The sequence below is a fragment of the Chelonoidis abingdonii genome, chromosome 6 (genome assembly GCF_003597395.2).
Source record: "Chelonoidis abingdonii isolate Lonesome George chromosome 6, CheloAbing_2.0, whole genome shotgun sequence".
Classification (NCBI taxonomy): domain Eukaryota; kingdom Metazoa; phylum Chordata; order Testudines; family Testudinidae; genus Chelonoidis; species Chelonoidis abingdonii.
In genome coordinates this window covers 134,145,675-134,173,113 of record NC_133774.1, presented here as the reverse complement: position 1 = coordinate 134,173,113, position 27,439 = coordinate 134,145,675, and the positions used below count along the sequence as shown (strand labels likewise).

The 27,439-nt window shown below is 44.9% G+C and overlaps 1 protein-coding gene across 2 annotated transcripts in view; it reads left to right on the top strand.

The window, feature by feature from the left end:
* PSD3 (pleckstrin and Sec7 domain containing 3) overlaps nt 1-27,439 on the top strand; it is a 144,268-nt gene that overhangs the window by 34,772 nt on the left and 82,057 nt on the right. The window contains exons 1-3 of one of the 2 annotated variants that reach the window (XM_075067431.1): nt 3,051-3,273; nt 26,403-26,609; nt 26,730-26,810. In XM_075067431.1, the coding sequence (XP_074923532.1) occupies nt 26,446-26,609; nt 26,730-26,810 (245 nt within the window). In that variant the 5' untranslated portion in view covers nt 3,051-3,273; nt 26,403-26,445. Of the gene's footprint in view, nt 1-3,050; nt 3,274-26,402; nt 26,610-26,729; nt 26,811-27,439 lie in introns of those variants that run through there. The other variant, XM_032763533.2, reaches the window with a different exon arrangement.

Here is a 27,439-nt window from a genome sequence, read left to right as displayed (position 1 = left end):
TAACTATCATCTCCCTGCGACGTGCAGGTTTTCTATAGTCAAGATGGAGGGTTTCATTTAGTCAGAACATCAGAGAATTGGGAGGTTGTATTTTCTCTTCCCGTGATTCCCTTGTGGCAGGGTGTACAACCTTTAAGACTGGTTAGCTTAGAAGGGATGTGTGCCTTTAGAACTGCACTGCAGGACCCAGACATTAGGCCTCCATCCCCATTGCCCTGCCATTGTGTAGTGATTTATACAAGTGCAAAGTGGGGGCAAAATGCAACCATTCTGATTTGGTAGCATTTTGCATCCACTTTGCATTCATTGGGTATAAATGCTTACCCAGAATGCAGGACAGCTGAGCACCAGTATGCCCAGCTAGTGCATTTGCAAACTCCTCTGCTCAGTTCTTGTGATTCCTCTATAGGTCTTGTATCTGGGGCCACCAGTTTTCTCTTAGATACTGTTTCTTTAATTGTCCTGTCTTTGTTCTCACTAGCTTTACCCTTGGAGTGAGAAGGAAAACATGGTATTTCCTCTTCCTGGATCTTCTCAGAGTTTTCAAAGGGGGCAGGCTGATCTCAGAACATGAAGATTTGGGCCACGATTTCCTGACGTTAGGCTCTTAAATCCATATTTAGGCACCTAAATAAGAGATCTGATTTTTGAAAGTGCTGAGCAACCAGCAGCTGCCATTGTCTTCAGGGGATTCGAGTGGTCAGGCTTGCAGAAAATCAGGCCACTTTTATCTAGGTGCCCTGAATTTAGACAACACAGATTTAAAAATATTGGTATCACTCCATTTTATAAAAAAGCAACCCTGAAGGATCTCAGCCACAATCCACAACAAAACTTCCAGCATGCTGCAGGGTTCTCCTTAGCATGACTTCGGTTATGTGATTTTTTTTTGGGGGGGCCTAGAGTTTCACAGTAATAGGTTGTAGGTCTTAAACTGAAAGGGGAAATGCGTCTTAACAGTTTTGAAGACACCACCAAATGTAACTTCTTTGCTTGTTTGCTTGCTTTTTAAAATAGCTGTTTGTTTAGGAAGCCTGAACAGTTTTTCAAATCTTTACTGTAAAATCACCAGCGATGCACTATCAGCAATTAAGAAATGAGCTCATCATATTTTGTTTAGAGAAGCATCATGCAACAGTACAATTAATGGGCCAGAATCTTGGCCTCAATCCACTTCCTTTGCAATGCTCAGGTGGCAGAAAGGGAGCAGAAATCACCCATAAGTCACCCTGCAGAGGATTCCACTCGTATGGGAGAGCCCCCAGAAGGCGTGGAGTTGGGCTCCTAACTCAGGTAGTGTTCCTTTGAAAATTTAATGTAGGTGCAAGGCTGCTGGTAGCAAAAGAAAAAAATTGCCCAGAATGGTTCCAAGAAATACGTGAAGTTACGGTTATGGAAAATTAATGCATCAAATGCCTGCACAGCCAACTAGAGAGGACAAATAGATATTAAGGGCAAGTCTACACTACAGAAGTAAGTTGACCTCAGGTACGTCCACGTACACCCACTGCAGTAATGGAATCGGTTTTATATGTCCACACTATGCTCTTTGTATTGGTGGTGCACATCCTCACCATGAGGACTTGTACCGATTTAACTGTCAGCGTGGGTTGTTGTGGGATGGTTTCTGAGAGGCAGCAACAGTTGATGTAAGCAATGTCTGCACTCACGCTGCTCGACCTAAGCGCTATGTCTCTCACGTAGGTGGAGTTATTAAGTCGGTATAGTGGGCGAGTTACATCAGTGGGAGCAACATTTCAGTGTACACGCTTACAGACTTAGGTTGATGTAAGCTGCCTCATGTAGACCTAACTTTAGTGTACACCAGACCTTAGAGAGACAAGGTGGGTGAGGTAATATCTTTTATTGGAACAACTTCTGTTGGTGAAAGAGGCATTTCTTTTGGGTTAAGAAAACATGCCTGAGTTGTGTCAGAAGCTTCATCCTCTAACTTCATAGATTATAAGGCCAGGAGGAACCATTATGAACATCTTGGAAATACTTTGCTTAGCAGAAAAGCTTGACAGTGGTATCATTGCATATAATGTTTCTCTTAACAAAAAAGGGCTGAGTTGAATTTTGTACTTGTTAATACTGTATTTCTTATGCATGTTTGATGAGGATTTGTAAAACTGTGTATACTTCCCAAGTAAGCAGTTATTGGAAAAAACAAACAAACAAAAAAGAAACATGCTGCTGACATCACTTCTGTTCCCAGCCCCCTCCCAAAGCAAAACAAAAAAATCCAGGAACTGACCAACCCTCCCCCAACACACCAGCGGCTGATCAGAAAACTGCACACACCTATTCAGTACAAAGCATTCAGTGATCAGGTGCTCAGCTAGCATGTGTTTACATAGCCCCATTAAAATCAATGCTTTTTGGGTAAGTAACCTACACTTTTCATACATCCAATCACTGAGATCCATGGAATTATATCGTTTTATGCCCTGCTGAAGGCCTGGCCCAAAGTGCAGTCTGTCCTCTTATCCATTGGTCATGTCTGGCTGTCAGTCAAGAGCCCTTCTGCATTCTTGCTGGTGAACTCTGTTTTTCTCAGCTGCCTGCTTAGAGAAGAGGCAGAAGCAAACAATTGTAGGGAGCTGTGTGTGAATGGTGACTTGGTTTTGCCAGAAGGAGAACTATGGGTAGCCAAAACAATGCAGATAACATTTAAACTACTTGGCAAAGCAGTTGTCTGTTCTATCAGTTGTGAAAAGGAGGAAAGTTTGTTTCACTGCAGAATTATGAAATAAAACTCCTGTGGAAAATGAGTGACCTGCTACACACCATCTGTATGTTAGTTCTTTAAAAAGAATAGACTCTAAAGAAAGGAACTAACACTGTATTTTTGAGCATCAGTTTTCCAAGTTGCCTGCAAAAGAATTAAGCTGCAACAGCTGCACATTTCACATGAGCTTTCTGGGCCAGTCTCCAAACAGTTAAACTTCAATGCTAGCGTGGGGTCATGTGTGACTTCATTGTATTGTGGGCTTTTGAAGCAGGTCTGGTGGAGGGAAGTTGTTGTGGGGAAGCAGGAAGAGCAGAGGAAGTATTTAAATGTCTTTCAAGTTTTCGTTCTTGCTCTTGAGGAAGCTATATTAAAGTGTTGCGGGGAAATACCAGGCAGAGCCAGTGCACCATATTTGTACTGCTCTCAAAAGCTGCAACGCATGCAAGAAACTCCAAGGGAGAGGAATGTTTGCTGAACAGATGGGATAGAAAACTATCCCATGCGTGGAACAGTTACCGATTGAGCATGTTCTAACAGAGGTAACTGGGATTTAATGTTTTTTTTTGTTTGTTTGTTTTGTTTTTGTTTTTTTTGTCTATTTCTGATCTCAATGAGAGGCAGACTGGCCAGATCCCACTGAAGAACCTGGGGCTATGTCAGTTTACATCAGAAGAGTATCTGGCCCTCTGTGGGTACAAATCCAGTTTGTATAAATAAGTTAGCTTTTTTAAAAAAAATCTTTTTAATATTTGAAAACGACTTCAGAAGAGTACTACCAAAGAGCAGCCGAATCAGAAAGGGTCTGATTTTCATGTACAATAAATTCCCCTTATGCTGCCCTAGCAGTTCAAAGGGGCCTTAAGGTGGGCATACATTTACACCCACTTTCAGGTTTCTTTACATTGCCACAGCAGTGTGAAAGGGTCTTGGGTTACATTTAAGAATCAGGTCCACAGTATTTTCAGCAAAACGTTTGATTGCTGCTTGTACTTGAGACTACAGTCAGCTGTAATATCAGTGTAATGTTGGGGCATGCTGGCTGTTGGGAGACTCTAGGTGCATCGTCTTGATGTTGTAATACTACGATCCTATCTGGAAAGGGTTTGTACTTGCTCCATTTCATGCCTCCTAGAAATGAATTTTCTGACATTTTAGATATTTACTCCTATTTACGATTAGTGAGCTTTTTGTTAATGGACGCAAAAGGAGAGCGATGAGGATGATTACATACAGTTGATGGTTTTGTTAAGCGGCTGGGCCTGTTCTAGTTCCTAAAAACGACTTTGAATATGAAATCTTCTTAGTAAAGAATGAGAAGTGATAGATCGTAGTGGATATGTAGATACATATTACTTTGTTCCTTTCTTTGGAGTGTGACATGTCTGAGTACTCGGTATTTTTTAATGGCTTCTTGGCAGCTGGTCACAGAGACATTGTTCCTCCAGTCATATACTCATTGATACTGTACTAAGGAGCCGCAAAGTAAGTATGAGTTGCAAGTGAGGGCCGCTGTGCTGCTCAAAGAAGATTGTTCCACTTTAAAGCTTGTCTTTGAAGAGAGTTCATATGTGTGACTTCAAAGCATATTAAACCATTTAGAGCAAAATAGCACTGTGAATCACCTACCAAGAAAGGGAAATTTTCCTTGGGAGAGCCTGTAATAGAAGCTAATTGACAAGGTAAATCATTGTTTGACATGAGTTTCTAATGAGCTGCAAGACCCGCAGAACAACCTAATAATCAGTCTTGAGATCTATTAGAATTGGTTTGGAAGTCCTCTGGCTCTCTCTGCTGCCAGTCATTTATCGCAAGCCGTGACTTGTCACGTTCTAAAGCTGGCTAGAAGCCTTCATCCCCAGGGGATGTTTCTTCCACAGTGATTCCCCTCTCGCACCCCTGATTTGAGCTTGTTTAAAGCAATGGAAGAAATAAATTCTTGTAGCACAACAAAATGTCTGGAGGGTTCCAGGTATCTGTCCCCAGTTTAATATTAACTTTCCTTAAATCATACACTTGTTAAGGCAGGGTTTGCCTCTTTCAATAAGTGATTATATGTACAGGGTGGGAGTTTCTCAGCAGCCAGCAGTGTTGGCCTAATTCTGCTCCCATGGAGGTCAGCGCTGACTTCACTGAGAGCAGAGTTCAGTGCTCAGCGTTGGACGATCCTGCCCGCAATGCCTAGTAGAACGGATCGCCAGTCCCTGCTTGCAGCCTTTAAGTGCTGTTGCAGGACAGATAAATTAATGATGGAGAAGACTGTTTACAGTCAGAGATGCTGTATATTGGTTTGGGAAACTGTGTTTTTCATAAAAAGTGTAAAAAAGACTGAAACTGAAGGCATGTTAAAAAAAAAAACACTTTAGTTGCATAGCATCAGATCGACACATGTTAGGCACCTGGGAGCAATCCTGCTCTGACTGAATTTGATGGAAGTTTTGCCATTGACTTCATTGGGTCAGGATGTTCACCCTTTTATTTCTATTCATTACGCCCTTTGCTGGAATGGGCTTTCCTGACAGATGCTGCCTTATCTTAGGCCTTGGCTACACGTGGAAATGTGCAGCGCTGGGAGTTACAGCTGTGGTTGTACAGCTGTGTAGGACCAGCGCTGCAGTGTGGCCACACTCACAGCTACCAGCACTGCAGTGTGGCCACATTTGCAGCAGTTCCAGCGCTGTTGGGAGTGGTGCATTGTGGGCAGCTATCCCACAGAGCACCTGTCTCCATTTGCGCTGTGGTTGATGGGAGGGACGAAAGGGTTGCAGGTCATTCCGCTTCCTGTCCCAAAGCCCTGTGATGCATTGCTCCAGCAGTTTGGTGCCATTGTGCGTCTGCAGCGGCAGTTTCTGTTAGAAATGGAGCCCGAGTGCTGAGGACTTTGCTGCAGAATGTCAGCCAGCACATCACGTTTGGCATTGAGCTTATTCCTTCTGCCTCAAAGCTGACAGTGAGAGTTCTGACGACGATGATACAGTATAAGATTCACCTGACGGTGTGACACTAATTGCTCGTGTGCAGAAGGACGTGACTCAAGCAGCATGGAATTGGCCGCCGTTTTGGGCTTGGGAAACAAACACTGAATGTTGGGTATCACATCGTACCTGCCAAGTCTGGGATATGATGCAGTCGGCTGCAGACTCTACGAATAAGGAAAGCCCACTTCATGGGACTGTGTCCTGAAAACTCGCCCCCACCCTGCGGTGAAGGAACGAGATTGAGAGCGCCCTGTTAGTGCGGAGAAGTGGGGGCTATTTACAGTCTGGAAGATGGCAACTCAGACAGCTACCGATTGGTTGCGAACCAGTTTGGATTGGAAATCGACCGTTGGAATTCAGTGTTGATGGCAAGTTTGCAGGGCCATTAATGCATTCCTGCTAAGGAGAACCATGACTCTGGGGAAACGTGCAGGACAGTTGTGATGTTTGCACAGGATGGTTTCCTACTGTGAGGAAAAAGGGCAATAGATGGGAGGTCCATATTCCTATTCTGGCTCCCACCGCACCAGGCATGCCGAGTTACATTAATCGGAAGGGTATTATCTCTATTTGGTTCCAGGCGCTTAGATCACCTGGCGTTCACTGACATTTACACAGGGTGGCCCTGGAAAAAATGCATGTGTGCACGCATTTCGGAACAGTGCTTGTCAGGAAGCTGCAGGCCGGGACTTTTTTTCCCAGACCGGAGAATCACCAGTAGGGATGTCGAAAATGGCACCATTGTGATCCTTGGAGGGACACCGCTTAGCCGTTAATGCCTGGTGGCTCATGAAACCATACACAGGGAAGCGTGACAGGAGCAAGGAACGGTTAACTACAGGCTGAGCTGGTCAGAATGACTGACTGGAGTGTGCTTTCGGCCGTTAAAGGGACGCTGCTGGAGTGTCTTTATTGGGAAGCTACGACTTGGGGAAAGCAGCATCCCGCGTTATATCCCGCATGCTGGTACCCCTCCAAAATACTTGTGTGAAGGGAAGGGAGAAACAAATCGAGTGACGATGGATCCGAGTTCAACGGCCTGGAGCGGAAGTTTGCCAGCCAGAAGCATCATGGGCTACTAGAGAGGCCAGACAGGCTTCAAGGATTCAGGGAATGCCGCTGAGGGAGCAATTTGAGACTGAAGCCAACAGTTAATTTTGGTGCCTGCACTGGGGTTTAAAGTGCAAAGTGGTTACAATGATTTTCCCTTGGGGACAGTATGTTTTCCTCTTCTTGCAATAATATAAACTTTTTAAAAGCCAAATAAATCATTTATTAAAAATAAAGTACAATCCAAGGGCAGGGGGAAGGAGGGGTGCTGAATGTACAGTCAGGAGTTTGCGTATGTCCTGCGGAGTGCTCTGCAAAGCCTGCGCATTTCAGGATACTATGCTGTCAATGTGATGGAGGTCTGAGATGCAGAGGGTAAGGGTCCGTAGTTCTCCAGGGCTGGGTAGGTGAATTACCAGGTGTGGTGGCATCTGGCGTGGTTAAGAAGCAGGATACTGGGGTAAGGGGGTTAGGGCAAAACATGGGGCAAAAGGGAGAGAGCTTTGGGATGGGGGTGGGTTAGCACGGGATTGATCTGCCTGCATGGCTACCAGTGACTGCATACAGTCTGTTTGGCGCGCTAGGAGGCTTATAAGCTGGTTTGTGCTTTTCTTCTTTGCCAATTCCTTTTTCCTGTTAGCCACTTCTTTTTTCCTGCTTTCTGTTTGCCTCCACTGGTGCATTTTCTCTCTCCAGTCCTGCACTCTCTTACTGTCTCTGGCATACTGATTCATAACTGCTTTCACCAAATCCTCTTTGGTTCTCCTTTTCCGCCTTCTCATGTAGTCTCTTTTCTGTACTACTTAGAGCCGTAGGATTCAAGGACACTTAAAAAAGGAAACAGAAACAGAAACATTTATTACAGAGGCTGCATTGTTTATAATCACGGTTCAGGAGTTTGTAGACTCTTTGTAGCATCATTTACACATACCTAACATAGCACAGAGAGGCAACAGCAGAGAAGACATGATGAGTACTGGGGGCTGGTCACTAATGAATCAATGTTTCTGCTGCAACTCCCCTGGGAAGGGGAGCTGCCTGAGTGAGTCAGGGCTCAATGGGGTTTTTGTGCATTGGGGAAAGCAGAGAGCGGCAGGGGGGAAAGACCACTGAACACTACCCCCACAATTGCCACAGCACTTACTCCTGGAATCAATGTTTCTGCTGCGACTCCCCTGGGAAGGGGGGCTGCCTGATAAGGGCTCAATGGGGTTTTTGTGCATTGGGGAAAGCAGAGAGCGGCCGGAGGAACAGTGCACTGAACAGTATCCCTACATTTTCCACAGGATTTTATCCTTCCAGATATATCGCTGCTCCACGTCACCTGGGAAGAGCGGGAGGGTCTTCTCCAGCAATGTGGATTCCGCCCTGGTCCCTATGCAGCTTGCCTATGTGCAGCAATGGTCCCCCCACCCCTCACGGCACAGTGGCGCAGACGCGTTAGCCTGACTGGGACAAGGACCATGGTAGCTCTCCCTATAAACTTGCGCACGCACATTGCCCACACTCTGGCAGAAACTTTTGCAGAGATTACAGAGGCCAATTATCGCGACGTGATAGACCAAATCAATGGGCTATTCCACATCTAGGCATGCATGCATGCACTCAGGCAGCCATAACCCCCTCCCCTCCTCTCACAAAACATTTTAAAAGCTGCTTACCGGGATCACGCTCCTCTGCTTCTTCTTCATCAACAAGTTCCAGCTGCTGCGACTGGCTAGCTTCCTTCTGGCTTGAGAAGAGCTCCTGGCTCCATGCCTCCTGGGACTCTGGGGTATCTTCCACCACCCCAGTACCCTCACTCTCTGGTTCCTCCACAGCCCTCCCCCACCTCCTCTCCCGGCTCTGAACTGTCCATCGTGGTTCTTGGATTTGCAGTGGGGTCACCCCCAAGTATCTTATCCAACTCGTTGTAAAAACGGCAGGTCGTGGGGGCAGCACCTGAGCGCCAGTTTCCCTCATGGGCTTTGCAATAGGCACTCCGCAGCTCCTTTACTTTAACCCTGCACTGCAGCGCGTCCCGTTCATGGCCCCTTTGCAGCATAGACTTTGATATCTGCCCATAGATGATATAATTTCTACGGCTGGAGCGCAGCTGTAACTGCACAGCTTCCTCATCCCAAACACTGATGAGGTCCTGCAGCTCGCCATTGCTCCATGCTGGGGCTCGTTTGGGGCGTGGAGGCATGGTCAGTGATTGATTGATTGATTGCACTCCACACCTGGCTGAGCAAACAGGAAGGGGATTTTTAAAATTCCCGGGGCATTTAAAGGGCGGGTCATCTGAGCCCAGGGCAGTGGAGTGTGAAACAATGAGCAGAGTGGCCGAAAAGGTATGCTGGGATACCTCCTAATACCCTGAAGGCCAATAATAGTGCTTTTGGTGTCCACACCTGATGAGCAGCGCTGCATCACCAGCGCTGGAATCGCTACACCCCAATCAGCCCAGGTGTACAGCCAGCGCTGCAGCCAGGGAGTTGCAGCGCTGGCTGGGCTTTCCAAGTGTGTACACAGAGTGAGTTGCAGCGCTATAACCCCTTCACCAGCGCTGCAACTCTCCAGTGTAGCCAAGCCCTTAGCTTTAAATAAAGCTGCTATCACAGTAATGTATAGCTCTTTAAGAAAAGAGAAAACAGCTGTAATTATCCCCCTCCCCCAACCACCACATAACTCTTACAAAAACCTCAGCCCCATCTTCCCCCAAGTCTCCCTGAATTCTGTGCACTCTCTCTTCTGGATGCAAAATTCCTGGGGGAAGGGCTCCAGGTGTAGCCAAATGAGACTGTAAGTCAAAGGCATCTGCCTTAATGTACATATTAAACTGATCACGGCTAGGCAAGTGACAGGTGGTGGTTACTGTTACTGCTTGGTAAAGAAATGTGCACATAGCTAAACTGTGCTAAAACGCCCTCTGACGTTTGTCCCTCCACCCTCCTCTTGCCTCCTCCTCCTGCTTGTGTGTCTCACCCACTTTGTGTGTTGTCTTTTTGGCAACCTCTGGCACGTGGCTCGCCAGGGTAAGCACCCTGGCGGGCCGGGCCAGTTTGTTTACCTGCCGCGTCGGCAGGTTCGGCCAGTCGCCATTCCAGGCCAATGGGTGTGGCGGGAAGCAGCGCAGGCCGAGGGATGTGATGGCTGCTGCTTCCCGCCACCTCCATTGGCCTGGGATGGCGAACCGCGGCCAGTGGGAGCTGCGGTCCGCTGAACCTGCCAACGTGGCAGGTAAACAAATTGGCCCGGCCAGCCAGAGTGCTTACCCTGGCGAGCCGTGTGCCAGAGGTTGCCGACCCCTGCTATAAACTGTTGAGGCCCAGAAATGTCGATTACCCTATGTGTGTGTAGGATTTAGCACAATGACTTGTTTGGTCTCTACGTGCTAGCACAATGTGTGATTAATAATAATAAAAGTGGGATAACCATTATAGATTGTTTTAGGGCTCCTGCCCAGTTATGTCCCATCGTGGTGATGTTATAAATCTGTATTTATTGGAGGAGAGACCATCAGGGATCTGGTCACTGTTGGTGCCATGCACTGATTTTAAGGCTGCAGCTATTTATCATATTATTTTAATTTTTGATTGGATACTATGAAATACCGCGTCAGATTTTCAGATAAGAATATGAGAATGCTGGGACAGAAAGGACAGAAGAGGCTGTAAAAATTCACCAGGAGATAGAAATAGTTAGCTCAAACTCCGCTGGTGGCACTGGGAGTGTTGTGCTGGTCTGCGACCCCCAATGACTAGGAGTTCAAGTTCCCTCCTTGCCTGATCCCTGTGATTAATTTAGCCAGAATCACTGGATCAAATTCTGTGGCCTGTGGTACAAGGAAGTCACATTAGATTTTCATTACGGTCCCTCCTGGCCTTAAACTCTAGGCATTGATTAAATAAACTCCATTATACACCCATCTAGCTTATCCCATTTGGCAGGTTTTCATTTTTATCACATAAACACCAGAGTTGGTGGGCACAGGAGCTTTCACATCTGTGTAATAGATCTGAATCCCTACCCGAGGTCATCTTGGTCTATTTCTTAATGAATAGGTGTTCACATAACCACCATCACAGTTGGCCCTAATTGGCTACTAGCATCATTGTCAACAGAGATCTAGGAACTAATTAAATAAACCTCATTACACATCTAGAGAACAAGTTTTGCAAAAGATGTTGTATATGTTGGGGCTTCGTATTTTCAAACTGCTTAAGTGATTTGGACATGCATTAATTTCTAATGAGAACTGAGCATTAAAAGCTCACTCTCAATCTCTAGTATTGTCAAGCTGGCCTCTTCCATCTGAATGCTAAATTTAGGTGTTCAATAAGTCCAAACACCACTTTTACCCCATTCCTACTAGTAGGCTATTGCTTAGTTGTAAGAAAAACTCAAACATGGAATCAAATAGTCAGCTGCTTTGAGATGACGCTTTTGTGAGTGAAACATCTGACTTGGATTGCATTTTATATCTGGGAAGTTAGACTAGTGAAATTCCCTCTAAGACCACTCCTTTGGCAAGGTGCCAACAGCAAAAAAACAAGATCTCTTCACCTTTTCTATTCCCACTTCATTTCTGAAGTGCTGTGCCGGAAGTTGCTGTGGAATATAGGTCACTGTATGGTAATTGTTGGCATTTCCATATAACCAATCAGTCATGGTTTGTGGTCGTGTTCATTCTTGTATTTGACTTCAGGATGCAGATGTTTTCTGTCAGTGCTGGCCACCTTCCAGGGTTATAAATATTGCCTGTAATAAGGAGTAGAGGGGGAAACAGGGCTGTGTTTTATTGGTGGTAGTTAAGGCTATGATTTTGGCACAGAAATATTTAGTAAATTTCACAGTGGAGATGCAGGAAGAAGATAATCACGAAAGTTCACCAAATAATGTAGTTTGCATTACATCAACATACGAGTATAGTGGGGGTGCTGAAAGATGGCGCCTAGGAAGGGGGTTTTGGAGAGCAAGTCCACCCTGCACTCACCCTCAGCAGCGGCTCTTGGTGTTGTGATCTAGCTAGGGTGACCAGACAGCAATTGTGAAGAATCAGGACAGGGAGTGGGGGGTAATAGGAGCCTATATAAGAAAAAGACCCAAAAATGGGGACTGTCCCTATAATATCAGGACATCTGGTCACCCTAGATCTAGCTCACAAGGTCACAGCGTCACACTGATTTGGCTCATTCACCCCTCTCTCTACATCAGCGGAGGGATGGACAGGTCAAACTTGAGTGGCATTGCGACCTAGTGCACAGGTGCACCATACCACTCATTGTGGTGGACTAATCAAATGCATTTTTACAAGATATTTCCAATGTTTCTCAGACTTTATTAAAATTAACGATTTCTGTGGCCACCGTGATCTCTCTGGCAAAATCAGAGGTTGTGCGTAGGTTGACATGACATGGCTTTTGAAGGGTGTGTGTTTGGAAGGCACTGTAAGGATATTGGGTGTATAGCAGTAGTTTGCATTGTAGCTGTTTACCCTTTGTATTGTTCAGCATTAAAGCTGAGATTTTTAAAATATGTCTAAGGGAGTCAGATGTCCAGTATGAAGAGAGAGGAGGCTGCTGGCAGGGTATTTTCTGTGGGAGCTATGGGGCTCTAGCAGGGTGGATTTGATTTAAATCAAATTCATTTAAATCACTAGTCAGGAAGACTCGATTTAATCATGGATTTCTACATAAAAGTGCATTCTGGTTGGTTGTTATAACTTCAATACATATTCTTCACAACTCAGAGATGGATGTAGGTTTCATTTTTAGAAGGTACACACTATACATTTTTAAAGTGATTTATTTTAAAAACTTTTCAGATTAGTTTTACAGTTATATCAGAAAATGAATGATTGGTTATTTCATTTACCAAAGGGAATTGAAGCAGATTTTTATGAAGTCATTGAGAGGTGAGCTATCTCCAGTTCAACAAGTTAATCATTAATATTTGGAGGATTTTCTTGCCATGCTATATTAAGAGGAGAACATCACCAGACAGACATTTAAATTGTTTTATTTAACTAAAACAACATTATTATGTATTCTGAATTTTTTTTGCCAACAGCAAACATATAATATTTTAACAAAACAAGCATATGAATGTTTGAATTTAGTTAAACATTCAAGTGTTATCAAATTAGGTTTGTTTTTGTTAAAATTGTTTTTAACTAAAATAGTTAAATGAAATATTTCAAAAACAAAAATGAAATCGACTATGTCAGCCAGGTCAACATGAGAAACTTAAAATATTGGCTTCTGCAGCTAACTCCGTCGTCTTCACTTTCATTTTTCTGTTTGTTCATAATCTGGAAAAGAAAAACAAGCTTTCCTGCTTTTTCAGGTCCAAAATGATTTTTCAGTTTGGAATGAATTAGTCCAAAGGAAGAAAATATTCTCTCTACACCAGCAGAAAAGGCTACTGCTATTAAAAGCTCTGAAGTTTATTATAGTTGGCATTATGGAGGGATGGTTGCTGGATGTCGATGTCATAGCCAACTTCACTTTTTCAGCAGTTAAGGTTTGACCCTGGCATGAAGTATTGAGAATAGTTGCAAGAAAATGAGCTGGAGATAGTGCTTGTCCCATTCATTTTTTTAATGCTTATAATTTAACTCTGTCATTGCATATTTCTCTTTTTAAGATCTCACTCAGTTCCTTCCAAATGTCAACAGCGTCAGCAATAAAACAGCTATTTCCCTGCTTTTTGTTCAAGGCTACAGAAACAGGCTTCAGGGTGCTCAGTGTGTGTTCAACATTTCTCTTAAGCCCAATGTTGAGACTTTTGGCTGTGACAGTGCCATCTATTTTTTCACCATTTTGTTGACAAACTGTCATCAGATTAGGCCAGTTGTTGATTTAGTGCTCAAAACAGTCCACTACTGAGTTCCGTGCCACGTCTTGTGGGAGCGTTGCTTGGTTCCTCCCACTTTTTTCAGAGCAGCTGCTGCAAAGTGGTTGTTACGGAAGTATTTTGCAATTTCAACAGCCTTAGCCTTTATTACTGGAACACTGAAGTCTTTGGCTAGGAGGTGCATCAAATGAGCACGGCAACCATGTGTTAGCTTGGGACTCTTTTCTAAATAATTTCTTCTCATCTTGGATACATTTGCAGCATTGTCTGTGACCAAGCTGCGTCCTAGACATTTTAATTTTTTTTTTCAGTTTGTTATAGCTTTTACTGCTACTTCTTGTAAGTGTTCTGCTGTGTGTGCATTTCCTGATATATCAATTGTTTCGGTAAGGAAGACATTCCCTTCTTCTGTTGTCACACAAGCACATACAACAGGATCATTGTGGATATTGCTCCACCCATCAAGACTCACGTTAACAATTTTAACCTCTAGACCTCTTGCACACTGTTCAATTTCTCTTTCATACACTTTATCCAGCATTTTGCCTTTGACATCTGTTGTGTTGGATGGACTGTATCCTAGTCTTAATGACTGAACCCTGTTAATGAAGTGTGGGTTCTCAGTCTTACGAAAAGGAGAGTTTGTTGCTTAAACAAACCAGGCAATTTTTTCATCGTTTTGTAATCTGCTCGTTCTTATCACAAACTTATCTATGGTTGTTTCTGGATGATGGAGATTTTTTTTCTCTTTTTGCTACAGGTGATATACTGTGGTCATGTGACATACATGATGTGACTGAAACACTATCATTGGCAGATAACTCTGAAACTATAGAAAATGATGGTGATCTTGAAGGTGGATAGTCTTCAGAATCCTGTATGTTGAGGTTGAATTCTTCTAAACAAAATAAGTCAATGCAATTATTTAATTATTATTACTGTACTGTTCGTTTGGTATTACTCATTGCATTCACTGACAGTACTACTTTAAAGGTGAAATTGTAAAAGGAAGATCTGCCTGTTTCAGCTATTTATTTTTTATCACAACTGCATATAAAATGCCAGTACCATAGAGTAACAACTATATTTTTTGCTGAAATGTGAAAATTCAAGAATAGCCCAGAAGGAAGACAGGCAGTTCTTAAGAAAAAAGTATGAAATAAAAAAGTTTACCAACTTGAAGATCCTGCATGTTCAAACATGTTCCTTTCATCATCTTCAACGCAGCTTCCTCCTGAGAAGGAACATTTCTCATGATGTTGTTTCTTTCCGGCAACCAGGCCTTGCATTCCTTTATTGCACTGTTTGCATTTTGTACGCATGCCTGTCTTACCCACAGGTAGAGGAACTTCATTAAAATATTCCCAAACTGGGTCTCTTTTATGGCCTTCTGCCATTATAGGTTTTCCCTTCTAGTGAGAGAATGGTATGGTAGATCTCAAATCAATGAAGGCTACACTCAGAAAGACCTCAAGACTTCTGGAATATGCTGCTCAAACAGTTTCACTTTTGTTTCTACTCCATGTCCCTCTCGTCTCACATTTATCTTCAGTCTTTTCTCCTTGTCCAGATCTATTCCACCCCCAACGATCTTCTATTCATTGAACTTTTTAAAACTTTTCACTTTTAGAGAGATGTAAGGGATTGACTCTGTGTACACAAATTTGCAGAGGGACAACAGAATTGATGTCTTACTTCTATATATTATGTATTTATTTAAAAACATTTTTGCTGTTAACAAGCATATTATCTCTGGAGTAGAGACACAAATCCACAGTTAGAGAACTGCAAAGCTAAGCATCACTGATGGTATCTTCTAAACTGAGCACTGAGTCCCATTGGGTAGACAGAAAGATTAACCTAAATAATCTATACAGAAGCCCCTGGAGCCCCATAAGATTGGATCCCTAATCCATGAACTATTGGAATTCATTTACAAAACATTTCTTAAACATTACATGAATATATTGTCTCATACTACAGAATTAGAATGTATAATCCTTATTCCATGATGAGATATCTTTTACTTATAATGTATGTTAATTAAAAAAAAAGAGAGAGATGCGCGGCTCTTTGGTGTTTGTGATCTAGCTAGGGGTGACCAGACAGCAATTGTGAAGAATCAGGACAAGGGAGTGGGGGGTAATAGGAGCCTATATACAAGAAAAGAACCCAAAAATGGGGACTGTCCTATAATATCAGGGACATCTGGTCACCCTAGATCTAGCTCACAAGGTCAAGCGTCACACTGATTTGGGCTCATTCACCCCTCTCTCTACATCAGCGGATGGGATGGACAGTCAAACTTGAGTGCATTGCGACCTAGTGCACAGGTGACCATACCACTCATTGTGGTGGACTAATCAATGCATTTTACAAGATATTATTCAATGTTCTCAGACTATTATTAAAATAACGATTTCTGTGTGCCACAGTGATCTCTTGGCAAATTCAGAGGTTGTGCGTAGGTTGACATGACATGGCTTTGAAGGGTGTGTTGTTTGAAGCACTGTAAGGATATTGGGTGATAGCAGTAAGTGCATTGTAGCTGTTACCCTTTGTTATGTTCAGGCATTAAAGCTGAGATTTTTAAATATGTAAGGGGTCAGATGTCCAGGTATTGAAGAGAGAGGAGGCTTGCTGGCGGTATTTTCTGTGGGAGCTATGGGCTCTAGCAGGGTGGATTTGATTTAAATCAAATTCATTTAAAATCACTAGTCAGGAAGATCTCGATTTAATCAGGATTTCTACAATAAAAGTGCATTCTGGTTGGTTGTTATAAAACTTCAATACAATTCTTCACAACTCAGAGATGGAGTGTAGGTTCATTTTTAGAAGGTACACATACTACATTTTTAAAGTGATTTATGTTTAAAAAACTGTTAGATTAGTTTTTTACAGTTATATCAGAATGAATGATTTGGTTATTTCATTACCAAAGGGAATTGAACAGATTTTTATGAAGTCATTGGAGGGAGCTATCTCCAGTTCATAACAATTAATCATTACATCATTGGAGGATTTTCTGCATGCTATTAAGAGGAGAACATCACCAGAAGACATTTAATTGTTTTATTTAACTAAAACAACATATATGTATTCTGAATTTTTTTTGCCAACAGCAACATATTAATTATTAACAAAACAAGCCATATGAATGTTTGAATTAAGTTAAACATTCAGTGTTATCAATTAGTTGTTTTTGTTAAAAATTGTTTTTTAACTAAAAGATTAATGAAATATTTGCAAAACAAAAATGAAATCGACTATGTCAGCCAGGTCAACATGGAGAACTTAAAATATTGGCTTCTGGCAGCTAACTCCGGTCGCTTCAATTTCATTTTTCGTTTGTCTATAACTGGAAAAGAAAACAAGCTTTCCCTGCTTTTTCAGGTCCAAAAATGATTTTCAGTTTGGAATGAATTAGTTCCAAGGAGAAAATATTCTCTCTACACCAGAAAAAGGCTACTGCTATAAAAGCTCTTGAAAGTTTATTTATAGTTGGCATTATGGAGGGATGGTTGCTGGATGTCGAGGTCATAGCCAACTTCACTTTTTCAGCAGTAAGGTTTGACCCTGGCATGAAGTATTGAGAATAGTTGCAAAGAAAATGAGCTGGGATAGTGCTTGTCCCATTCATTTTTTTAATGCTTAATAATTTAACTCTGTCATTGCATATTTCTCTTTTTAAGATCTCACTCAGTTCCTTCCAATGTCAACAGCGTCAGCAATAAAACAGCTATTTCCTGCTTTTGTTCAAGGCTACAGAATCAGGCTTCAGGGTGCTCAGTGTGTTCAACATTTCTTAAGCCCAATGTTGAGACTTTGGCTGTGACAGTGCCATCTATTTTTTCACCATTTTGTTGACAAACTGTCATCGATTAGGCCTAGTTGTTGATTTAGTGCTCAAAACAGTCCACTACTGAGTTCCGTGCCACGTCTTGTGGGACGTTTCTTGGTTCCCTCCACTTTTTTTCAGAGCAGCTCTCTGCAAAGTGGTTGTCGGACGTATTTTTGCAATTTCAACAGCCTTAGCCTTATTACTGGAACACTGAAGTCTTTGGCTAGGAGGCTGCATCAAAGGAGCAGGCAACCATGTGTTAGCTTGGCGCTTTTCTAAATAATTTCTTCTCATCTGGATAACGCAGCATTGTCTGTGAACAGCTGCGTCCTAGACATTTTAATTTTTTTTTCAGTTTGTTATAGCTTTTACTGCTACTTCTTGTAAGTGTTCTGCTGTGTGTGCATTTCCTGATATATCAATTGTTTCGGTAAGAAAGACATTCCCTTCTTCTGTTGTCACACAAGCACATACACAGGATCATTGTGGATATTGCTCCACCCATCAAGACTCACGTTAACAATTTAACCTCCTAAGACCCTTGCACACTGTTCAATTTCTCTTTCATACACTTTATCCAGCATTTTGCCTTTGACATCTGTTGTGTGATGGACTGTATCCTAGTCTTAATGACTGAACCCTGTTAATGAAGTGTGGGTCTCAGTCTTACGAAAAGGAGAGTTTGTTGCTCTAAACAAACCAGGCATTTTTTCATCGTTTGTAATCTGCTCGTTCTTATCACAACTTATCTATGGTTGTTTCGGATGATGGAGATTTTTTTCTCTTTTTGCAAACAGGTAATTACTGTGGTCATGTGACATACATGATGACTGAAACACTATCATGGCAGATAACTCTGAAAACTATAGAAAATGATGGTGATCTTGAAGGGTGGATAGTCTTCAGAATCCTGTATGTTGAGGTGAATTCTTCTAAACAAAATAAGTCAATGCAATTATTAATTATTATTACTGTACTGTTCGTTTGGTATACTCATGTGCATTCACTGACAGTACAACTTAAAGGTGAAATTGGTAAAAGGAAGATCCTGCCTGTTTAGCTATTTATTTTTTATACAACACTGCATATAAATGCCAGTACCATAGAGTAACAACTATATTTTTTGCTGGAAAGTGAAAATCAAGAATAGCCCAAGGAAGACAGGCAGTTCTTAAGAAAAAAGTAAATAAAAAGTTACCAACTTGAAGATCCTGCAGTTCAAACATGTTCCTTTCATCATCTTCAACGCAGCTTCCCTCACTGAGAAAGGAACATTTCTCATGATGTTGTTTCTTTCCGGCAACCAGGCCTTGCATTCCTTTATTGCACGTTTGCATTTGGTACGCATGCCTGTCTTACCCACAGGTAGAGGAACTTCATTAAATATCCCAAATGGGTCTCTTTTATGGCCTTCTGCCATTTATAGGTTTTCCCTTCTAGTGAGAGAATGGTATGGTAGATCTCAAATCAATTGAAGGCTAACTCAGAAAGACCTCAGACTTCTGGAATATGCTGCTCAAAACAGTCACTTTTGTTTTCTACTGCCTGTCCCTCCCTTCTCAATTTATTTCCAGACTTTTCTCCTTGTCCAGATCTATTCCGCCCCCAACAATCTTTCTATTCCAGGGTCGGCAACCTTTCAGAAGTGGTGTGTCCGAGTCTTCATTTATTCACTCTATTTAAGGTTTGTGTGCCAGTAATACATGTTAACAGTTTTTAGAAGTTCTTTCTATAAGTCTATAATGTATAAGTAAACTATTATTGTATGTAAGGAAAAATAGCTTTTAAATGTTTAAGAAGCTTCATTTTAAATTAATTAAAATGCAGAGCCCCGGACTGGTGGCCAAGGACCGGGCAGTGTGAGTGCCACTGAAAATCAGCTCGCACGCTGCTTTCGGCGCATGTGGCCATAGGTTGCCTAACCCTGTTTTATTCACTGAACTTTTTGAAACTTTGCACTTTAGAGAGAGATAAGGGATCAACTCTGTGTACACATTCGCAGAGGGACAATAGGGTTGAGGTCTGTTATTTCTCAACCTCTGTAACATTATTTATTTATTAAAAATTTTGCTTGTTAACAGGCATGTTATCTCTGGAGACACAAATCCATAGTTTGAAAACTGCGAACTAAGCATCTCTGAGGTATCTTCTAGACCAGGGGCGGGCAAACTTTTTGGCTGAGGGCTGCATCGTGGTTTCAGAAGCACGAGTTTTCAGAAATTGTAGGTGCAATTGTATGGAGGCCGCCCCGTGAACACCCCCCCCCCCCGAGACTCCTGTCCCATCCAACCCACCCTGTCCTCTGACTGGCCCCAGCCGCCCCATCCAACCGTCCCTCTCCTTCCTGACTGCCCCCCGGGACCCATACCCCCATTCAACTCCCCTGTTCCCCACCCTCTGACCCCCCGGCCCCCTGACCACCACCCCAAACTCCCCTGCCCTCTATCCAATTCCCCCTGCCCCCTTACCACGCTGCCTGAAGCACTGGTGGCTGGCGGTGCTACAGTCATGTTGTGCAGCACAGAGCACCAGGTCAGGCCGGACTCTGCAGCTGCAGTGCCCCAGAAGCTCGCAGCCCCGATGCCCAGAGCATTGCGCTGGTGGCAGGGGGAGCTGAGGCTGCAGGGGAGGGGGAACAGCAGGATAGACCGGGTGCAGCCTCCTGGGGCAGGAGCTCAGGGGCCAGGCAGGAGGGTCCCACGGGCCTGATGTGGCCCACGGAACGTAGTTTGCCCACCTCTGTTCTAGAGTGAGCGCTGAGTCCCATTGGGTAGATAGAAAGATTAACCTAAATAATCTGTACAGAAGCTCCTGGATCCCCATAAAATTGGGTCCCTAATCCATGAACTATTGGAACTCGTTTACAAAATTTTTCTTAAACATGACATGAATATATTGTCTCATACTATAGAATTAGAATTTATAATCCCTATTCCATGATGAGATATCTTTGAGCTATAATGTATCTTAATTAAAACTATCTTTAGATAGGTTTTTTCCTCAAAAAGCATTTTATCAAAAAAATCCAATTTAAATTTTAAAAAAATCATTGATTTTTATCCACCCTGGGCTCTAGAATTTACTCCCTGCACTTAGTCTGAAATAGCCCAGATTTGGTAACCTGAAAGGCCCACTGCAGAAGATGGATAAGGCTTTTGGGGAGGGCTGAGGTCTACTTCCCCCAATGATGGAGTAGAAAGGAGCGTTTTTGTTGTTTTTTGTTGTCAGGTGGAGTTTCTGCAGGAGCCATTGTGTCAGTGCCGCTGGGGCTACATTGCAGTATTAATTGTGCATTCAGGCATCTGGAGCCTTTTGTAGGTGTCTTTTTTTATTATTTAAATAAAAATAAATAAATTTTCAGTAACTGCAATGGCAATTGGGTGTTCAGTTCCCTTAGATGCTTTGAAAATCTCAGTTTGAGGGGATTACTGAAAATGTCACTCTCAAAATATGTGTTTAAGTGATTCTTCTGTAACAGAGCTGGAAGGAAGTGAGTACAGACGGAGTTGATAAAAATTACCCCTGAGGAGCACCATTGCCCTTTCTTGCTTTGAGTGCAATGAATACTGTAACATGGGAAGAAAGCTGCAGTTCTCACCCCTTCTTCTGATGTGCGTGCTTCCATGGCAGGAAGCCGGTGGTCATTTGTGTGGTGGGGAACTCCAGCTTAGCAAAGTTTTTTGGGTCACACTTTATATTAAGGATCCATTTATAAAGAGTTAATGAATGATTATCAGACATTTTAATAAAGAGCTGCTGTGTTGTTATAGAGACCAACAGATCAGTTAGTGGTTTATAACTATGTGTTGTAGGCTGCTACAACACCTTCTGCTATAGCAGGGGTCGGCAACCTTTCAGAAGTGGTGTGCTGAGTCTTCATTTATTCATTCTAATTTAAGATTTCGCGTGCCGATAATACATTTTAACGTTTTTAGAAGGTCTCTCTATAAGTCTAAACTATTGTTGTATGTAAAGTAAACAATTTTTTTAAAATGTTGAAGAAGCTTTATTTAAAATTAAATTAAAATGCAGATCTTATCAGTTTAGTGCAGTGGTTCTTAACCTGGAGTGCACGCAAGGATATTTTGTCACCTAGGCGAAACTTCCACCTTGCCCATCGGTTCATTGAGGAGCAAATCCCCAACGAGCATTTATAGACCCCAGGGGCCAGCCATGCCCAGGGGCTGCTCCCCAGACCAGGTTCCCCCCTCTCCACCTCCTGAACTCCCCTGGAGGGTGCACAGCCCCCCTGCGAGCCCTCCCAACACCACCCAGGTGGCCTGCGCCCTGAGTCCACTCACTGACTTTTCCGGGCTTGGGCCGCTGCAGCAGCTTGGGAGGGAGGAGGCACCAGAGAGCCAGAGCGTCCCGCTTGCTGCAGCAGCGAGCCCCAGCCATGGAGGAGAAGGCGTGGTGCAGGGGGGCAGCAGCCCTGCAAAGGTGGCAGTGGCACTGCTAGCGGGGAGCAGCTGCGCCCTCCCACCCCTCCTGCCCAGGCTGCGACCCGGCGCCCTCCCGGGGCGCTTGTAGGCTGCAGTGGATGTATGTGGGTGCCAGCCCCCATGTGCCCCCTGGCTCCCCCCTCACCTAGGTTTACCATATTTCAACAATCAAAAAAGAGGGGAGAGCCCTACCCTAGTCCCCATCCACTCACTCCCACTTCCCACCCCGATTGCCCCGGTCAGAACCCCCAACCTGTTCCTTGTCCCCTGACTGCCCCCTCCTGAGACCCTCCCTCCCTAACTGCCCCCCAGGACCCTACCCCCTATCTGTCCCCTGACTGCCCCAACCCTTATGAACACCCCTGCCCCCAGACAGACCCCCGGGGACTCCCACAACCTATCCAACCACTCCCCACTCCCTGACAAGACCCCCAGAACTCCGAACCCATCCAACCCTCCCCCTGCTCCCTGACTGCCCCCCGGGACTCCCCTTACCAGGCCCATGCTGGTGAGACGTTGGCTCCATGTGGAGGCAAAACTCCACTGGAGTGCTGAGGCAGCGGGATGAGGGGGAGCTATGGGAGAGGCAGTGGGGACGACGGCTCACACTTCCGGGAGCCGCAGAACCTGAGTGTGGTGAGGGGGGAGCTGGGGGGCGCACCTGCCCGGGCTGCAGCCTGGTGCCCCCCCCTCGCCACGCTCGGGCTCTGCAGCTCCCAGGAGTATGATCTGCCGCTGCCGCCCCTCCTGCAGCAGGCTCAGGGCCCCGCGCCCTAGTGGCTCACACTCCCAGGAGCCGCAGAACCCGAGCGCGGTGAGAGGGAAGCCAGGGGGTGCACCTGCCTGGGCTGTGGCCTGGTGCCTTCCCCAGGGGTGCTCCTGAAGTGGATGCATGTTGGCGGTGGGCCTCATGCACCTCCTGGCTCCCCCCTCGCCGTGTTCAGGCTCTGCAGCTCACGGGAGTATGAGCTGCTGCCGCCGCCCCTCCTGTAGCAGGCTCAGGGCCCCATGCCCCGTCGACTCACGCTCCCGGGAGCCGCAGAACGAGTGTGGTGAGGAGCTAGCGGGGGGCGTGCCTGCTACCAGGCTGGGGTCTCGACTGCCAGCCCCGCTTCACTCAGCCGGTCGTGACCCCGGCTGGCAGCTGTGTTCCAGGCAAAATCGGCGTAGGTTGCTGACCTCTGTCCTATAGTGTTTACAGCCATCTATCACGCCCACCCACCCACTTCTCCCAGAATCCTAGAACTGTCGGGCTGGAAGGGACCCCTGTCTGTCACATGCTTATAACATCTGTCATTTGTTACGCCTCTCTAAATGGAATCTCAGTCTAATTTTTTGTGAGGAAGTTTTTTAGGGTTGTTAACTAGGAATTGTGGGAGGCATGGGTCAAAAAGGCTTTGAGGAGGAAATGAAGGAGAGTCTGAGCGCTGATGCCTGAGTGTTTGAAAGACACCACCCCGGGGAAGGTATCTGGACTGGGAGTTGTATGGAGGTGTCAAGAGATCATGGTGAGGCATCAGAGTACAGACTCCCAGGTCCCCACCAAACCTGTCTAGTCTTTCATATGTCAGCTTCCTTGTACACACCTGCTTCCATCGTACATTTCAGTGCGCCCCTGGTACTGAGGCAGGGCACAGCTGTGTAAGGGCCCTGTCATAGCATAGAGGTGCCAGTCCCGTTTTGCTCGGGAGCTCTAGCATGCAGGGACTCCTGCCGGGGTGGGCTCCCACCCCGTGCATAGGGGATAGCAGTGTAGGCAGCTGCATGGCCTCTGGTGCCCCCCAGGTTCCCATTTTTAATCTCTCCTCCTTCCTGTGTTCTCTCATATAGCACACCCTGCCCTTCATTTCTCCAGCCTCCTTCTGCAGATCTGTTGTCCCCATCTTGCAGTTACCCTGCCTCCCCTTCCCCATACTCTTACCTCCACAGCTCATCTTGCCTGCTTCTATATGCCCCCCCCACACACCCAGGCATTCTCCCCCATTTTTCCACTAAAGGAGTCCCCAGTCACACTCAAGCTTGGAATCTCCTGGTGGTAGCCAGCTGGCCTGCCCCCCCCCCCTCACGGGGTCCCTATGGCCCCCAATCCAAGGACAGGAAATGTTGTGGGAAGGACTGCTGCCTTCTCCACCCAGGTGGTACCTGAGCCTGGCAGGTACATCCACTGGCTGAGCTCTGGCCTGTACTGATCAGGGTTCTCTGGTGCAGAGGATTCCAGGCCATCAATGGGCCTGGATTGTCCATAGAACCTGCCAACCCAATGCTGGTCCAGAGCCCAGGGTTTCGATGGGGAAGAAGGCCATGGAGGAGATTTTGGTTCCTGGCCTTGAGACAGAGACGAACAGCTAGCCCCTTCCTCTTGATTCCCCAAAGAGCAAAATTTGGGGGAGGCGTACCTGCCAGCCCTCCACAGGGACCGTGGGAGGGAAGGATGAACAATGGCCGCCTGGTCCTCCCCCAGGAGAGGTCAAGGGTCTGTTCTCCTAATATTGTTTGGGTGGCCCCTGGGATTGTGGGGCACAGTAAAAGGAGCTGTGGGTATTGGTGAAGGGGGGTGGGACCTCTGGCAGGGGGTAAGGACTGCATGGAGGGGCAATGCTGGGGGTGTAGCTGCTGGGGAGGAAGGGGTGAAATTAGTGGGAAGGATGTATGAGGTTAATGGAGCTGTGCCATGGTGGGAGGAGCCGGATCTTTGTAGGGACTTAAGCACATGAGGAGCTTGGGAGTGCTATCTGGAGCCATGCAGGTGCCAGGGGAGCCATGGGGGTAACTGGAGTTGTGCTAACGATGGTGGAAATGTTGGGGCAGACTCGGCGGGTATTGGGGAGCAGTGGGAAGAGTCCCAGTTGTGGGGGAAGTGGAGCAGTGTTAGGGGAGGGGAGCTGGAGGGTTCAGAGCAGGTGGAAAGGCTACCGGCAGCAGACCCTCTGGCTGGGTAGGCTGTTTGTACAGACACTCAGCCCCACGCACTTGGTCTTCACATAGATCTGATCAGATTTCCCACTGGCTGTCCCAGTATGACAAGCCTGTGGTGGCCAGTCGCACAAGAGTTTTGACACAAGGGAAAAGCCATCTCTGCGTTCTGAGTTTGTTGACCGAAAAGTGCAGCTAATTGTTTGACTACAATCATGGTTCGGTCTTAAAAAATATTTGAGACCAAGTAACTGAATGTAGCCAAATTCATTGTCTAAAGACAAAGCAATACAATATGAAAAGGGGACATATGAACCGTTCTTCCAGGAAGCAATTCTTGTCTCGCAGCGTGTTCCCCTTACACCAAAGGTATGCTTCAAAGATCTGCATTTCAGCTATTTGTAGTATGACTTTATAAGTTACACAGCTCTTTGTATGTCACTACATCCAGCCCACAGGTTGTAACAGTTCCTTAACTTCTTGTTCTGGGCTGTACTTTTCTTAGCTCTGTTTTGCATACTACGTTCCAAACTAGTTGGGTGGAATGGTACTTGTACTAGGACCCAGAACAAATGTACTTTGATTTTGACAGATTTTGTATTTGCTAGTGCCAGAGTTGACGTCAGCTTTGCAAAGCATTGTGGGATACTTAGCATGCGTGAACAAGAGTAAGCATAATACCATTCAACTTTAAAGCTTTATGCTAACATTTAGCTAGACTATAACACGCATTACATATTAGTATGGTGTGCAGTACGTATAAGTATACGTATTAGCTAACAGGCTGTCGGCTGCATGTCTGAGGGGAGGTTCAGGAAAGGCAGGAGCAGCATAACCAGTGGATCCCCTAAACTTCACAAGGTGCTTGGACCCAGTGGTGCAGAGCGCTGGAGCCACAAAGTACCAAGAGCAGGGAAAGCTGTAGAATGTAGATGCTCCACATGGTCCCTGCTTCTTGCAGTCTCCAGACAGCCTTTGTGAGTCAGCTCCCCACTTCAGTGCAGCTTCTTCTGCACCTCAGACCCCTTATCTTGATTTCTGCTCCCCTTCCCACTTTTACCTCCCTCTGCACCTTCTAAAATTCACAGGAACTGCTGTAGCACTTGCTAGCACAGCAGGGGCTATGGAGCCTGTATGAACAGTGCTGAGATCTGCAGCAGCTCCTGGGCACTGGGAGGCCAGTCTGGGTCTGGGAGCAGAACCAAGGTCTGGTACATAGGGCAGCCTGGGAAGGATGGGGTAGATAACTTGAGTGAGCCATTGTAAATCCCAGTTTGCTCACCATAGGATTGCAGATGAGTTACTCTGAGATAATGGTCCACAATTTACAAGTAGCTCATTTTGGCAAGTCTTTTTGATGCATCACTTCAAGCACCTGCTATGCACAGTTACATATGTTATGAAAAGTCAGTACAAACAAGAAAACACGGGATTTTACTTAACAAATATGTCAATTCTCAACAGTTCTTTAGTTGAGTAGAATTTATCGTATCTTGCAGTCTTGCCAATTAATCACTTCCCTGCCGGTTGGAAAGTAAATCTTTCTTGAAAATGTTCATGAGGTCTTTATTCTTTTTTCTCCCCTTTACATTCCTTTTATAACATAGCAATGCTGGACTGAAAAATTCGCTGTTCGACTCCACAGCTGCCATGGGTAGCAATGAGCTCCTGGAGAAAGATAGCACTGAAAACCATAGTAAAGATCTCAGCAATGGCACCGACAGCAATTTGGAAGCAGCCAGAAGGCTGGCTAAGCGCCTCTACCAACTGGACCGATTCAAGCGCTCTGATGTGGCAAAGCACCTGGGTAAAAAGTATGTGTTGACACAGGGCTTTTCATGAACTGTCATTTATATGGTTGATTCTGTACAATAATAAGAGCAGCTTGAAGTTTGCTTTTTAATAATAAGCTTTTTGGTTGTTTTTTTTTTAAGCAATGAGTTCAGCAAACTTGTGGCTGAAGAATACCTGAAGTTTTTTGATTTCACGGGTATGATGCTGGATCACTCCCTCAGGTATGTGCTCATGTCCAAACCTCATGTTCTTTTCACATTGTCTCAATAGATATAATTATCCCTAGAGAATCTAAGGAATTGAAGATGGAGTTCAAGGGGAGATCAGTTCCTGTTCTTTCAGTCTGCAGTTCGAGTGTATAAAAACATAAGAACAATCATCCCGGGTCAGACCAATGGTCCATCTAGCCCGATATCCTATTTCCGACAGTACCAGACAAGTAGCAGGCAAGTCTTGTCTCCGACACTACCAGAGCTTCAGAGGGAGTGTACAGAACAGGGCAGTTGGAGTGATCCACCTCTGTCTTCCTCTCCTGGCTTCTGGCAGTCAGAGGTTTAGGAACAGCTGCAGCTAGAGTTGCATCTCTGACTATCTTGGCTAACAGCCATAAACTTACCTAGTTCTTTTTTGGACCTATTTATACTTTTGGCCATCACAACATCCCATGGCAATGAGTTCCGCAGGTTAATTGTGTTGTGTGAAAAAGTACTTCCTCTTGTTTGTATTAAACCTGCTGTCTCATAATTTCATTGGTTGAATAATTTCATTGGTTGAATAATTTCATTGGGTTTTATGAAGGGGTAAATATTATTATCTAGGGCTGTCAATTAATCTCAGTTAACTCCTGTGA